Below are 15,636 nucleotides of genomic sequence, written 5' to 3' on the forward strand. Positions count from 1 at the left end.
CCTGAAGTCCGGCGGTGAAGGTCTTCACCATCTTCTATCTTCTTCCCAGCGGTGCATAGCGGTCTTCCCTGATGCATGGATCCGGAGCGGCGGTCCTCATCGGCGGTGGTCCTCAGTGGCGTGGAGGCTCCTCTTCATGCAATCTCTGCTGCACACTGAAGATTGAATGCAAGGTACCCCTTTTATATTTGGGGTACCTTGCATACCTATTGGCTGATATTTTCAAATCAAAGCAGCTCTCATCCTATTGGCTGATTTGAATATTTCAGCCAATAGGAATGCAAGGTACTCCAAATATAAAAGGGGGTGCCTATACTGTATGAAGCTGTAAAGGATAAATAAATGCTATAAAGCTTGAAAAACCTTTTTCCTTCAAATTATTGGTGCTGTGGACTTCAGTTGTTACTACAAATATAAAAGGGGTAACTTGCATTCAATCTTCAGTGTGCGACAGAGATCGCATGAAGAGGAGTCTTCTTGCTGGATGTGTTTGTTGCCACTGGTCATGCTCAGCTCCACGCCGCCTTAGCTCCATGCCGCCTCAGCTCCGCAATGTGGGGAGTCAATAGTTTAGGGGTTAATAGTGTAGTTTATGGGTGTTGGTGTACTTTGTAACATTTTTGTTATGAGCTTCGTGAAACATTTTTGTTTTGCAAAATCCATAACTACTGGTCTCTGATCGCAGAATGGATCACAGCGGTATAAGCTATAACGCTAGCATTATAGCCGGACCGCACAACCTGTAATACAGGCGCAATGAAAATTCCACACTCAAAAGCCATTTTTTGAGTGCGGAATGGAGAGTTGCGGTACAGGCTAAAACGCTTGCGGTATTTCCGTACCGCCGCAACTTGTAATACGGGAGACCTGTCATTACACGCACAAAGACCAATTTTTCAGTGGTATAGCCGTACCACAAAACTTGTAATTTGGCCCAATGTTAGCACCTGTGCTTCATACTTCTAGAGAGGGAAAGACACGGTAGCTAGTATCAATGTAAGGTAGAGTCATTTGGTCACCTAATAAATAATGAAGAAAAAAAATTTGGTTTAGTCTATTTTTAAATGTATTGTTTTATTTTTTGTGTAGTGCTGTCCCAGGCATAGGCCTAGTTGGAATTATATGCTTGATTATATTTTTATATATAAGTACATAAAACAATAAATTAAAAACAGAAAAGCTTGCATTGTTTGCATACTTTAATAAGGCAATGGAAAAGAGGCTTTAAAAAGCTTATTTTTCTACTTTTACACCTAGTTGACCATGTTGTAATGTTTGAGACTTTAACAACAGCACTCAACAGTTAAAAAAAACCCTACCATTACTGTTTAAAAAAACAAAAAACATTTTTTTAAAGGAAGTTAGTTTTTTTTTTTTTTGTAAAGCTAGGGTAAGTCTATTTAGGGTTAACTTAGGGGGGTTTTAAGTTAGGGGGTTTAGATGTTAGTGCTTTACTTTGCATTGGGGGGATGGCATTTTACGAGTTAATGTTGTACATAGGTAGTTTGCAATGTGGGGTGTTTGGTGGTTTAGGGGTTAATAATGTGTAGTGCAGACTTTGCGATATGTGGGGCTGACAGTTTAGTGGTTAATAGTGTAGAAGCATACTTTGAGGTGGGGTGTGTGGCAGTTTAGGGATTAATAGTGAAAAGAGGTAGTTTGCAATGTCTGGGAAGTGGTGGATTAGGGGTTACTAGTGAAATTTAGTTCAACTGTTCAACTGTTTCATCCAAACTTTACGCAACCTGGAAATGTTTGAACAGTAAATACAATTGCATTTGTGCCATCGCATTTATTTTCAATTTGTAATATGAGTACATATTACCCACTCTACTCTACCCATAGAAAATATGGTGAGCATAAATTACTGAGAGTGTTTGAGCTTCTTACATGTCTATTTTTTTCATGTAGATCTGTCAAAAAACGGTAGCATTGGGGCGTGGCTAAGAGGCGGCCATGAACGGTCGCATTTTATGAAGCTCCTGGAGCAGATTAATTATTTGGCAAGAACTCATGATGTATAAATCTGGTTTTACATTATATTTATAGCACTCTACTACTATTTCTCTGCAGAACCGGACTGTACCCAGATCTTAAATTAAAAAGCTCTCAGGACTTGAAATAGCCAAGTAACGATCTTAGGCCATCATCCTCTCAGGATGCCGTAACGCTGCACTCGACGACTCATCTTTAACAACTGCTACCAAAGAGGGCTTAAAACTGTGCCTCCCAATACAGCCCATACCTTGGAAACCAGTACCATATTGAGAACATTCTACATTCTGAGTCGAGTGAGCAGGCGTTCTGGGACTTCATTCTCAACCCCCCCCCCCCCGGTTTCACCGGGTATAGTGGGCCCTACTAATCATCACCTTTAAACGATGGAGGAATTCCACAACAGCGTCATGGACTTGCTTAGAGAGCTAGACCGCAAAAAGGACAGATGGTTCGCTGATCTGATGGCTGCTGCCAAAGGGATCTACACATAAGGTGAAACTAGTCAAACTCCGGTACTGGAGTGCGACAACACGGCCCTGCTGGAGGTCTCTCCCATTACTAACTTAACCCCGCCTTACAGATCTCCTGGGTGCGATCAGATCCCAGACCTTGCCTGGAGAAGAAACACAGAAAACAGCGTTAAGAAGCTTCCTTGGAGTCCCTAGACAGTCCCAGTTCCAAGCACATTGACTTTCAGGAAGATGTCCGCTGCGCTGATTCCTGAATCGGTCCGACCTCCAGCTGTTATTTCCCGGACTCTCAACCAGCCACCCACCCTCTCTATGACTCTAACTCAGGAGTCAGTTCTTATCCTGTTGCCCTGGGCTGCCCGGTCGGGGGATGCGGCCAATCCCTGGGTGGGGGCTCTGGAGCAATCAAGAACCCACATGGAATATGGGCAACCCTACAGACTGAAAGTGATCTGTATGTGTGTGTATCGGGATTTTACCATGCCAAAGTCCCCCCGAGATTCTTTCATAGCTACCTGTTTTTACACAGACGAGGCAAGGGACTTTTCAGACTTGTCCAGGTCAGGAGTAGGTTAAATGTGAACACACCAAGTGGTGATATTTTAGGTCTACACTCCAGTGACTTTATGATTATGATTATTGTTTAATACTTTACGTTTCTCTAATGTATATACGCTCAAAACCAGAGAACAGTGTACATTCTAGTTTAATTGCCTTTTATATTTAGGGTTTGTAGTGGTAGTTAATATATTTCATTAGAGAGTTCTTGTATAATGTGTTCACACCCTGATATACGTTTATTACCACTGTAACTATCTGTTTAGTGATTTTCCATAGAGGCATCTGCTGACTCATTTCATTACTGGAGCCTACACCATATAGATTTTTTCACAATGGGCTGAGGGAAGATTTACTTTCACAGTTTGTGTTTCATGGGCACTCACTATTATTAATCAGGTACAAATGAGCCAATCTCTAATTCTCAGGCTTATATCACTAGGTCACCCTTTCTGGGTATAGATAGTCCAAAGGACCCGAGACTGCAGTCACTTAATAGCCTCCAGATGCCTTAGAACCAATATTAAATAGGCCCAGGGTACATATGTGAACCAAAAGTATGCACTATATAACTCCTTAAAGGGATATTAACACAATAGCTTAATACCTTCATATGTCCCACTCACTACTGAGCTCTACATTGCTCTTTTGGAGCCTGATTGGATAGAATAATCCCTAATGCCTAATGAGGGGTTGGGTACTCTGCCTTTGGCCTTAACCTATTTTACCCACCATCCTCCTCTAATTTTTATCCATAACATAATAATGTTTGTCCCAGCCTACCCTAGCCGAGTAGTCGGCGGTTGCACCCCTAATATAAGGTGATTGTATCTTTTTAGCCTTAAGAGTTCTTTCGCATTATCCATACTATTGATCCATTTAAACTGCAATTCATTAGAACCCACTCTATTTATCTCCTCCCTAGCATAAATCATTGTATTTCCCAACTAGCCCTCAGTCCATACATTCTCCCTACTTAGCATTTACAAGCTTAGTCAATACCTAGAGCCCAGGTCTAGACCCCGTTTAGAATATTACTCTCCCTAAATATCCTATCCTATAGCGACCACCCTAATAATTATCCTCTCTTCTCTCCTCCCCTTCTCCTCCAAATAACGCATATCTCTAATGAGGGCCCACTTCTTCTCTCCCCTCCCTCCCTTATCTAGAACAGCTCCTGCCTGTTGATTTCCCCAATTCTCTCTCTACTGTCCTACATCTTCTACTACTCCATTTCTCAATTCACTTGCTAACTTGCTATTATTTAAATAGGTCCAAAAGTGACCACTCCCAAAGCCAATTTCCTCTCCTAGATCATATATGCTATGTTGGGGTCAAGAGTAACCCTTAGTACGGATAGAGGAACACATCTGAGAAAATAAAATAAAATAGAGGTTTAAAGCGCCTACTCATTGAGAATCACTGCTTAATTTTTCATTACTCTAAAATTATTTGTGAAATATAGATTTTGTTACTTATGCTTTATGGTATCTTATGTATGCTCAATCTTTTTTTTTTTTTTCTTACAACCTCAATAAAAAAAAACGGTAGCATTTATTTGGAACATATGCAGAAGGGATTTTAAAAAGCACTGTACTTTTATCTATCTATCTATCTATCTATCATCTATCTATCTATCTATTATCTGTCTATCATATATCATTTATCTATTTATCTTTCTATCTATCTATCTATCTATCTATCTATCTATCTATCTATATATCTATCTATCTATCTTTCTATGATCTATCTATCTATCATCTATCTATCATATACATTTGACCAAATGTTATTCTAAAATGTATTTAAAATAGTTTTATGTTCTGCAAAAATTTTTATTTTATATATATTTTCTTTAAAGGGGACACTAAACAATAAAGGCCAGATTATGAGTGGAGCACAAAATATTGCTTTTGCAAGCATGATATTTGTGCTCCACTCGGTTATACCAGTGCACGCAAATGTGCACTAGTATTACAAGATAAGTCCAATTGCTTGGAAGCATTGCGCTCATAAGAACACGCTTCCATGGGCTCCAATGGGAGCCTCATTCTCATGCCCTTATATATGGCAGAGATCTTAGCGCAGCGAAAGGGGTAAGTCGCACAGCGATGGGCGGCAAAGGTGATCATGCCCCTATGGAAGCGCTCTCTTCCGTGCAATGTGTGCGCTGGTATTACTAAGTGGAGCACAAATATCGCTCTCACGAAATTGATATTTTGCGCTCCACTTGTAATCAGGCCCTTAGTGTTTTATGTCTCTTTAAGATGTCAGCTTTTGAAAATATTTATGATATATATATATATATATAATAAAAATACTTGGGGAAAAAAAACATAGTTTATAGGAAAAAGTTATGTGTCATTCCAGTAAAACATTTTTTTAGAATGACTATTTGATTTTATTTTTTTCTGTATTTCTTATTGCCAAGTTATAGATTTAACAAGGGAATGCTATTCTGCTAGCTTTAGTTTATCTCAGTTTGTGAGCTTGGATTTTGAGTGTATAATTGACTATTGTTTCAGAAATCTTTCAGGTCAAGATAAGCCTAACATCAGTATACAATAAAGGATAGAGAATATTTCTGTTAAACTGAGAAACAAGATAAAACAATATTTTCATATAGGCAGCAATATCAGTAATACACAAAAACTTTAAAAATACATTTTGATTTAAATAAAGGGTGTTTATCTTGTACTGTACAAAAGATTTTCAGTCTCTCTTTAATAGTGCCTTACCTTTTTTTGATAAAAAATATCTTAGACACTGTTATATTCTTGCCAAAAATGCATTCAATTTTCGCATACAATTTATCTCTTAGAAACTGTCAATTCTCATTGCTTCATTTTAGCAGCATTTTCTTATCACACTGATTGTAGCTAAACTGTGCCTCTGAACTGATTACTTTTAGATAATCTGCTAAAATAGCTCAGTTTTATTTCATCTTCCCAGGTAAGCAACTTTATATTGCTTTACTTTGAGCCTTAAAAAATGTACAACCGTGAAAAAGACAGGGCAGTTGATACGGACTACTTTCCCACAGACGGCAGAAAATTGCAAATCAAATTGGCAAATGCTTGTTATTTCTGTAGCAATTTGGCACTGTTTCTCTTTATTTCTGGTGGACTCAATATGTTCAATATGTTTCATTGTGCTGTCTTCTTTTCTGTTATTCCAACATTAAAGCCAAGGCCGGTGGTTCCACATGAGACGCGCCTGGCAGCGTCTGTGCTCTGGAATGTTACACTATCATTTTTTGGTACTTTGCCTGGGATTAGGGACAATTTTCTCTAAACTTATGTCTGTATAAAATTAGCTTTGCAAATGCATGTGCTGCTACAGAAAATACCTTGATGGCACATATGAGCTTTTGTATTGTCCTTTCTCCACTATTAAAGAGACATTGTCATTATATAAAGGCATAAAAGGACAATGTTCAGTTTGTATAAACACCATAGTATAATTGCTTTCTTTTTGTTTTTATGCAGACTTAGGCCCAGATTAGCGAAGCGCTACTGAGGGTGAGCTATCAATATCATGGGCCAGCGCTAAGAATAATTAACAATATGGTATTATAATTCCATGTTAAAAAAGAATTACTAGGGAATGTTAGTACGACTGTCATTTTTTATTTAATGTGGCCTATATTTTTAAAACAAACACATGTAAAACATATTAAAATAAAGTATTTCACATTTCACACTCAGACACACACACATATATATACTATAATATATATATAGTAAAATATATATATATTTTTTTATTATAATAAATGTTTAAAAAGTGTTGTAAAGGTATATGATATATAACAACTTGTTGGACTGGGAAAGACTCACAAAATATACATACATACATACAAATACACACAAACGTATATGTATATATAAGCGTTTTGTGCATCAAGTCTTGCAATTTAAAATTTAGCGCAATCGGGTAAGCGCACATGAAAATTTACTAATCACAAGTCATGTTATTGAAATATTACATATAGGATATTTTAATAAGTATTAAAACAATATTAAACATACTGTAAATACTGTAAATAATATATATATATATATATATATATATATATATATATATATATATATATATATATATACTATATATATATATTATTTTATTTTAAGGAATATTTAGAATATTTTACAGTGTGTTTAATAATTTGTAATAATTTTTATTATTATTTTTTTTTATTTGTTATATGTAATATTTCAATAACACGACTTAAGATTACTAAGTTTTCATGTGCGCTAACCTGACCACGTTGAAATCTAAATTGCAAAACCCAATGCGCAAAATGCATATTTTATATTCTTATATTCTTATGTTATTCACATAGAAAACAAAGTAGTTTTTATTATGACATATATTTCTATATATAACTAATACTGTAAAATACGAATCTATACGATATTATCACAGTAAATATAGCGTTTATGTCTAGAAGACATCAGAAAATTATTTTGGGTTTATATTTAAATGTCAACACTGTTATTGTAACATTCAAAATGTTGTGGTTGAAATACAGGATGATTATAAAGGTTGGTGTTATAATAACTATAACAATCAAAATACACACAGAGAGAAATGCACTCACAGGAACGAACAACCAGCTCAATACCATTGTTAGCCTGTTCTATGGCGATTTACCACCTGGGTGCAACTTCTTTTAGCCCAGCAATGCTTTTCACAGAGTAGAACTTTCCTGTAGTATATCAGTCTGATCCCGCCTATTACGGTCAGTCCAGCGCCAAAATACCAGGCAATTCCTCTCTGAACAAGGAACACAGCAACCCCAGACGATCGTTTCGGCCTTCATTGGGCCTCGTCAGTGAGGTGTAGCAGTATTCCTCTAAGCACACTGAGCAAGGAGTCCACGTCTGGTTTCCCCTTTTTCCCATAGGGAGACTAAATACACACAGAGAGAAATGCACTCACAGGAACGAACAACCAGCTCAATACCATTGTTAGCCTGTTCTATGGCGATTTACCACCTGGGTGCAACTTCCTTTAGCCAAGCAATGCTTTTCACAGAGTAGAACTTTCCTGTAGTATATCAGTCTGATCCCGCCTATTACGGTCAGTCCAGCTCCGAAATACCAGGCAATTCCTCTCTGAACAAGGAACACAGCAACCCCAGACGATCGTTTCGGCCTTCATTGGGCCTCGTCAGTGAGGTGTAGCAGTATTCCTCTAAGCACACTGAGCAAGGAGTCCACGTCTGGTTTCCCCTTTTTCCCATAGGGAGACTAAATACACACAGAGAGAAATGCACTCACAGGAACGAACAACCAGCTCAATATACTACAGGAAAGTTCTACTCTGTGAAAAGCATTGCTGGGCTAAAAGAAGTTGCACCCAGGTGGTAAATCGCCATAGAACAGGCTAACAATGGTATTGAGCTGGTTGTTCGTTCCTGTGAGTGCATTTCTCTCTGTGTATAACAATCAAAATGTCAGCCTTACTGAGTCCTAATGATAACTTGCAACACAGACCCTCTTGACTTTCTCTACTTTCAAACTTCAGCAATTCTAACACTTCTTCTCTGATGGCAGCATTTTGATCGTATAAAAATATCTCCCTTCTATCATTAAAGGGACAGTCTACGCCAAAAACATTATTGTTTACAAAGATAGATTATCCCTTTATTACCCATTCTCCAGTTTTGCACAGTGAACATGGTTATTATAATATTCTTTTAACTTCTGTGATTACCTTGTATCTAAGCCTCTTTTGACAACCCGCTGATCACATGGCTATTTATTTATTGTCTATTGACTTGCATTTTAGCAAATTACTCATAAATAACTCCACAGGCGTGAGCACAATGTTATCTATACGGCCCGCATGAACTAGCAGTCTCCTGTTGTGAAATGCAAATAAAAAAGCATATGATTAAAGGGACAGTATACACTCATTTTCATATAACTGCATGTAATAGACACTACTATAAAGAATAAGATGCACAGATACTGATATAAAAATCCAGTATAAAATGGTTTAAAAACGTACTTAGAAGCTTTCAGTTTAGCTCTGTTGAAAAGGCAGTTGGAAAGCCCACTGCAAGTGGGAAATAAGACACTCCCCCCTCCCCCATCTTTTGCATATGAAAAGACCCTTTACACAAACAGGAGCAAGCTGGAGTAGGTAGCTGACGGTATTCAAATAAAACTTTGGGGCTTGGTTAGGAGTCTGAAAATCAGAGCAATGGCATTTAAAATAAGCAAAATATACTTTTTTTAAAAAAACAAACTTTATGGGCTTTATAAATAGATAATGTACATTTATGCAAAGAAAAAATGAGTGTATAATGGCCCTTTTAGAGGCTGCTGTGAATAGAGATTTAAATGTTATAAAGTATATTAATATAACAATGTTGGTTGTGCAAAGCTGGGGAATACTTGTAAAGACGCTATCTATCTTTTTAAACAATGACAATTTTGGTGTTGACTGATAACAATTTTTGTAGAATGACTGATCGGTTTGAAAAACAAAAGCATGTGAAATTTAATCTAACAAATCCTTCTGAAAGTGATAAAGCCTACACTTAATAGACATTCCCTCTGGAAGGACAATTGGTTTAAACACCTTTACTTCAAATCCCATGAAAAGACTTCATGAAATATTTGAAGTCTGTGACTTGAATTTCTATTATCAATAATTAATATCTTATTGATCTAGATTTTTAGGACAAGCATAAATATTTATTTACGTTGTAGGTGCTAAAATAATAAATGTTTACTAATTTCTTAGGGCTGGGGATAGCTACAGATGGACATTTTAGTATGTGCCTCATGACTTTATTTGCAAAGAAGTGAATAATATTCCACAAGCTTTTATATATAATTAATTGTAAAGTTGCAAAAAAAGTGTCTGCATGTGTCCAAAAATAGTTTTGTGGCAGATATAAGAGATTTGCAACAAAAAAAAAAATTGTTTCAGATGAAATTTTCATTCCAAATATTCAGGGAAATTTTTTCCCCCAAATATTCAGTGGCTGCACTTTTCAGTATTCATTTTGTTTAAATAGAAATTAAACTGATTTTTCATTAAACATTTACAATGGAAATGTTTCAAAGTTACATGTGGAAAGTTCAACTGTAACCCCAATACTTACCTTAAACTGAACCCAATTTTTTTCTTTTGTGATTCAAATAGAGCATGCAATTTTAAGCAACTTTCTAATTTACTCCTATTATCAATTTTTCTTAGTTCTCTTGCTATCTTTATTTGAAAAAAAGCCATCTAAGCTTTTTTGGGTTAAGAACTCTGAACAGCACTTTTTGATTGGTGGATGATTTTTTTCCACCAATCAGCAAGGACAACCCAGGTTGTTCACCAAAAATGGGCCGGCATCTAAACTTAGATTCTAGCATTTCAAATAAAGATACCAAGAGAATAAAGAACATTTGATAATAGGAGTAAAATAGAAAGTTGCTTATAATTTCATGCTCTATCTGAATCACGAAAGAAAAAAATTGGATTCAGTGTCCCTTTAATGTGCACTAAGGTAAGTATAGACCCCTAAAAAAAATTAAGTAAATGAATGAATACTGACGGTTTTCATCAGTATTTTTTCATTTTCTTACATTTTCTTTGGTACAGTCATTCGGATATTCATTTCATTTCATTAAAACAAAACAAAAATCCAATCATTTATATAAAAACAAATACACATTTGTAGTAGATACTATGATTTATGTATCAAATTAAATTCTTAATCATATGCCAAGTACAACTATGTCATATGCATTTTGTGCATCAATTATATGTCCTTTGAGATAATGCATTTGTGGCTCTCTGTCTGTAAATGATGCATATGATCTGTTTTACATTTCTGATTCATTTTGACCAATAAAACCTTTTTCTAAATCTGCAAAATTCTTAAACATTACATCTTTTTTATGCAAATATATTAAAGTCATGATTTTTAACATATGATTGACAGATGGAATAGAACTTTGCTGTTTCATTTATAGTTATTGTAAATACAATATTTGATTTTATTTATCTAAAATATGTAATTATTTTACCTTTTATATTACTTAAAGGGACATTATACAATAATTTTCATATAACTGCATGCAATAGACATTACTATAAAGAATAAGATGCACAGATACTGATATAAAAATCCAGTATAAAACTATTTAAAAACGTACTTAGAAGCTTTCAGTTTAGCTCTGTTGAAAAGGCTGTTGGAAAGCCCACTGCAAGTGAGAAATAAGACACTCCCCCTTCTTTTGCATATGAAAAGACCCTTTACACAAACAGGAACAAGCTGGAGAAGGTAGCTGACGGTATTCAAATAAAACTTTGGGGCTTGGTTAGGAGTCTGAAAATCAGAGCAATGATATTTAAAAATAAGCAAAATTATATATTTTTTAATAAAAACAAACTTTATGGGTTTTATAAATAGATCATCTACAAAACATTTATGCAAAGAAAAAATGAGTGTATAATGGCCCTTTAATGTATTGCATAATATAGACAGGCATTTCAACATTCAAGTGCTATGTGCATTGAAGGTGCTATTGTACAGTAATCTTAACCCCTTAACGACCAACGACGTATGGGGTACGTCCTGCAAAAAAATGCAGTTAATGACCAAGGACGTACCCCATACGTCGTTGGTCTTTGAAAGCAGTGGAAGCGATCCTGATAGCTTCCAGCTGCTTTCATGTTATTGCAGTGATGCCTCAATATTGAGGCATCCTGCAATAACTGTTTTTAGCCATCCGATGCAGAGAGAGCCACTCTGTGGCCCTCTCTGCATCGGCTATCGATGGCCGTTATCGTTGGTGGGTGGGAGCTCATCCAGGGAGGCGGGTGGGCAGTCATTGGTGGAGGAGGGGGGAGGGATCTAGTGTGGGTGCGTGCGCGTGCATGGGCGCGTGCACTCGCGTGTACGAGAGCCGTGCACGTGCGTGCACGGGCACGTGCGTGCACGAGAGGTCTATTAAAACAGCATCAATATGCTGTAGATCTGGAGGGTGGGAGAGAGGACAGGGGAGGGTGGGATTTTAAAATCAAGGCATCTGGGAGAGGGTGGGGGGTTGGATGTTGAGGGGGGGGCAGCTACACTACAGAAATAAATAAAATATTTAATAAAATAACAACAAAAAAATACATTATTATTTTTCAAACTGGGTACTGGCAGACAGCTGCCAGTACCCAATATGGTGCCCAATAAAGGCAGGGGGGGGTTAAAGAGCTGTTTGGGGGGGGGGGGGGGATCAGGGAGGTTGGGGGCTAAGGGGGGTCCTACACAGCAGAATAATTATTATTTTTAAAAAAAAAAAAAAAACCTAAAACCCCTCAAAAAACTTTTATTTTAGTACTGGCAGACTTTCTGCCAGTACTTAAGATGGCGGGGACAATTGTGGGGTGGGGGAGGGAAGGGAGCTGTTTGGGAGGGATCAGGGGGTGGGATGTGTCAGATGGGAGGCTGATCTCTAAACTAAAGCTAAAATTAACCCTACAAGCTCCCTACATGCTCCCTAATTAACCCCTTCACTGCTGTGCATAATACACGTGTGGTGCGCAGTGGCATTTAGCGGCCTTTTAATTACCAAAAAGCAACGTAAAAGCCATATATGTCTGCTATTTCTGAACAAAGGGGATCCCAGAGAAGCATTTAAAACCATTTGTGCAATAATTGCACAAGCTGTTTGTAAATAATTTCAGTGAGAAACCTAAAGTTTGTGAAAAAATTTGTGAAAAAGTGAACATTTTTTTTTATTTGATTGCATTTGGCGGTGAAATGGTGGCATGAAATATACCAAAATGGGCCTAGATCAATACTTTGGGATGTCTTCTAAAAATATATATATACATGTTAAAGGATATTCAGGGATTCCTGACATATATCAGTGTCCCAATGTAACTAGCGCTAATTTTGAAAAAAACTGGTTTGGAAATAGCAAAGTGCTACTTTTATTTAGTGCCCTATAACTTGCAAAAAAAGCAAAGAACCTGTACACATTGGGTATTTCTAAACTCAGGACAAAATTTAGAAACTATTTAGCATGTTTTTTTTTTGGTGGTTGTAGATGTGCAACAGATTTTGGGGGTCAAAGTTTGAAAAAATTGTTTTTTTTTCCATTTTTTCCTCATATTTTATCATTTTTTTATAGTAAATTATAAGATATGATGAAAATAATGGTATCTTTAAAAAGTCCATTTAATGGCGAGAAAAACGGTATATAATATGTGTGGGTACAGTAAATGAGTAAGAGGAAAATTACAGCTAAACACAAACACCGCAGAAATGTAAAAATAGCCTTGGTCCCAAAGGTCAACAAATGTAAAAGTGCTCTGGTCACTAAGGGGTTAAAGGAGAACTTGCTTGATGACCTAATTATTAAAATGCATGGATATTATTTCATTTATTCAGATTTTATACATTTTTTTGTGTTAGACAGTATTGTAAAAAGTTAGATTAATGATGTTTCTTCTTTGAATACATAGACACAGCGCTACTTTACTTATTTTGCTGTTTATTCAGAAATAGTACTTGAGTTGATCTCAATGTTTTATATGCATTCATTGAAAAACAATTATTGTGCCTTTATTCTATCAGAATTGTTCAGATTGCAAGTTATCTTAGCGACTATTTTTAATTTATCAATAAATGTTAGACTGAATAATCTGTATAAATAGTAATTTTCTTCTCTCCATTCAAGTTTTGCCAACATAGAGAGTTTCTTGTGTTCATTTAAAGGGACACTGAACCCAAATTTTTTATTTTGTGATTCAGATAGAGCATTAAATTTTAAGTAACTTTCTAGTTTATTCCTATTATCAAAATTTATTTATTCTCTTTTTATCTTTATTTGAAATGCAAGAATGTAAGTTTAGATGCCGGCCCATTTTTGGTGAACAACCTAGGTTGTCCTTGCTGATTGGTGGATAAATTCATTCACCAATCAAAAACTGCTGTCCAGAGTTCTGAAACAAGAAAAAAGCTTAGATGCCTTTTTTTTCAAATAAAGATATCAAGAGAATGAAGTAACATTGATAATAGGAGTAAATTAGAAAGTTGTTTAAAATTGCATGCTCTATCTGAATCACAAAAGAAAAAAATTGGGTTCAGTGTCCCTTTAAATAGGTTTGTAATTCATAAAAACAAAGGAAAAACAAATGAGCTGCTTCTACATATTGATCTTAATGATTAATTTACCTAATTGGTTAATGTATCACACAGGTATTCCATATTAAAAGATCAAGCAGGCTGGCTGAATATTAATCCTGTTAATGGCACAATCAACACTACATCTCTTCTGGATCGGGAATCAACATTTGTTCAAAACAATACCTACACTGCCTTGATATTAGCAATAGACAATGGTGAGTATGGCCTATCATTACCTACTGGTATAGCCATTTTAATGTAGTCTGTCAGTGCCAATTTATACTCCAAGTAACTTACATAGCATATATATATATATATATATATATATATATATATATATATATATATATATATATACCTGTGTATGTGTGTGTGTGTATATATATATATATATATATACTGTATATACAGTGTGTGTGTTTATGAATAGATTTTTTTTTTCAAAATAATGGCATTTTGAAACAATGATAGTACAAAAGTAAAAATAGAAGGATGACTCCTCAAAAGTTGTAGTCCAAAATACTTTAATAGGTACAGGTACAGACAGCAAAAAATCACAACGTTTCGGGGTCAATACCCCTTAGTCATGTGATAAAACATAACCTTAACACACCTGCTTAAATAGGCTAACAAATTAACCCTAAATGCACTTTGCAACTTAACTTTGGCATAATCATGTATTAACACTGACACCTGCAGGCCAGGTGTGAAAATGGCATGTAAATTTAAAAACAAAGTATCAGAAAGCCTCCAGTAACATTTTTTTAAAAGATACAAAACAATTGTTGTATATGGTCGCACAAGGGAATCTATACAAAGATATATCAATTATTAAACAATTCTAGATGACAATATGGCATATCAAACGACCAACTGAATTAAAGTGGAATCATAAATGGCAAATGTAAGGTGACTGAATATTAGCAGATTAATTAATGGTATTTCAAAAAGATTCAATGTAACCTATCATACACAGAAAAGTATTCCAATATATATGAAAAATGTTACATAATTCAAGAACTGTCATGCATTATTAAGAGTAGAGAAAGAAAACCTAGAGTGAAAACTCATAGCATAATATTTCTATAATAACTTTTCAGAAAAATAACTTAATAAAACACAGACCAGTCAATCTCCCTGTTCATCCCCTTCGGCTCCAGGGTATCTAATTTAAATATCCAATAAGATTCACGTTGTTTTAGCAGACGTGTTCTATTACCACCACGTCTTGGAATCTTAATGTGGTCGATAACCTGGAACCGAAGTTGACTGACATGGTGGCCAGCTGACAAAAAATGATGTGCCACTGGGGCAGTATACACCTTGCACCTGATGTTGCTCTTATGCTCGGTGATACGGTCACCCACCGTCTGGTGGACTCACCCACATAGGCACGGTCACACGGGCATTTAATCAAATATATGACAAAGCTCGTATTGCAAGTATAATAGTCCTTGTGCTTAAATTTAT

General features: G+C 35.9%; 1 protein-coding gene across 1 annotated transcript in view; it reads left to right on the top strand.

Moving 5' to 3' along the window:
- CDH13 (cadherin 13) overlaps positions 1 to 15,636 on the top strand; it is a 1,791,933-nt gene that overhangs the window by 1,558,172 nt on the left and 218,125 nt on the right. The window contains exon 11 of the mRNA XM_053700758.1: positions 14,239 to 14,381. Within this exon, the coding sequence (XP_053556733.1) occupies positions 14,239 to 14,381 (143 nt within the window). The remainder of the gene's footprint in view (positions 1 to 14,238; positions 14,382 to 15,636) is intronic.

This window comes from Bombina bombina, chromosome 1, assembly GCF_027579735.1.
Source record: "Bombina bombina isolate aBomBom1 chromosome 1, aBomBom1.pri, whole genome shotgun sequence".
NCBI classification, from domain to species: domain Eukaryota; kingdom Metazoa; phylum Chordata; class Amphibia; order Anura; family Bombinatoridae; genus Bombina; species Bombina bombina.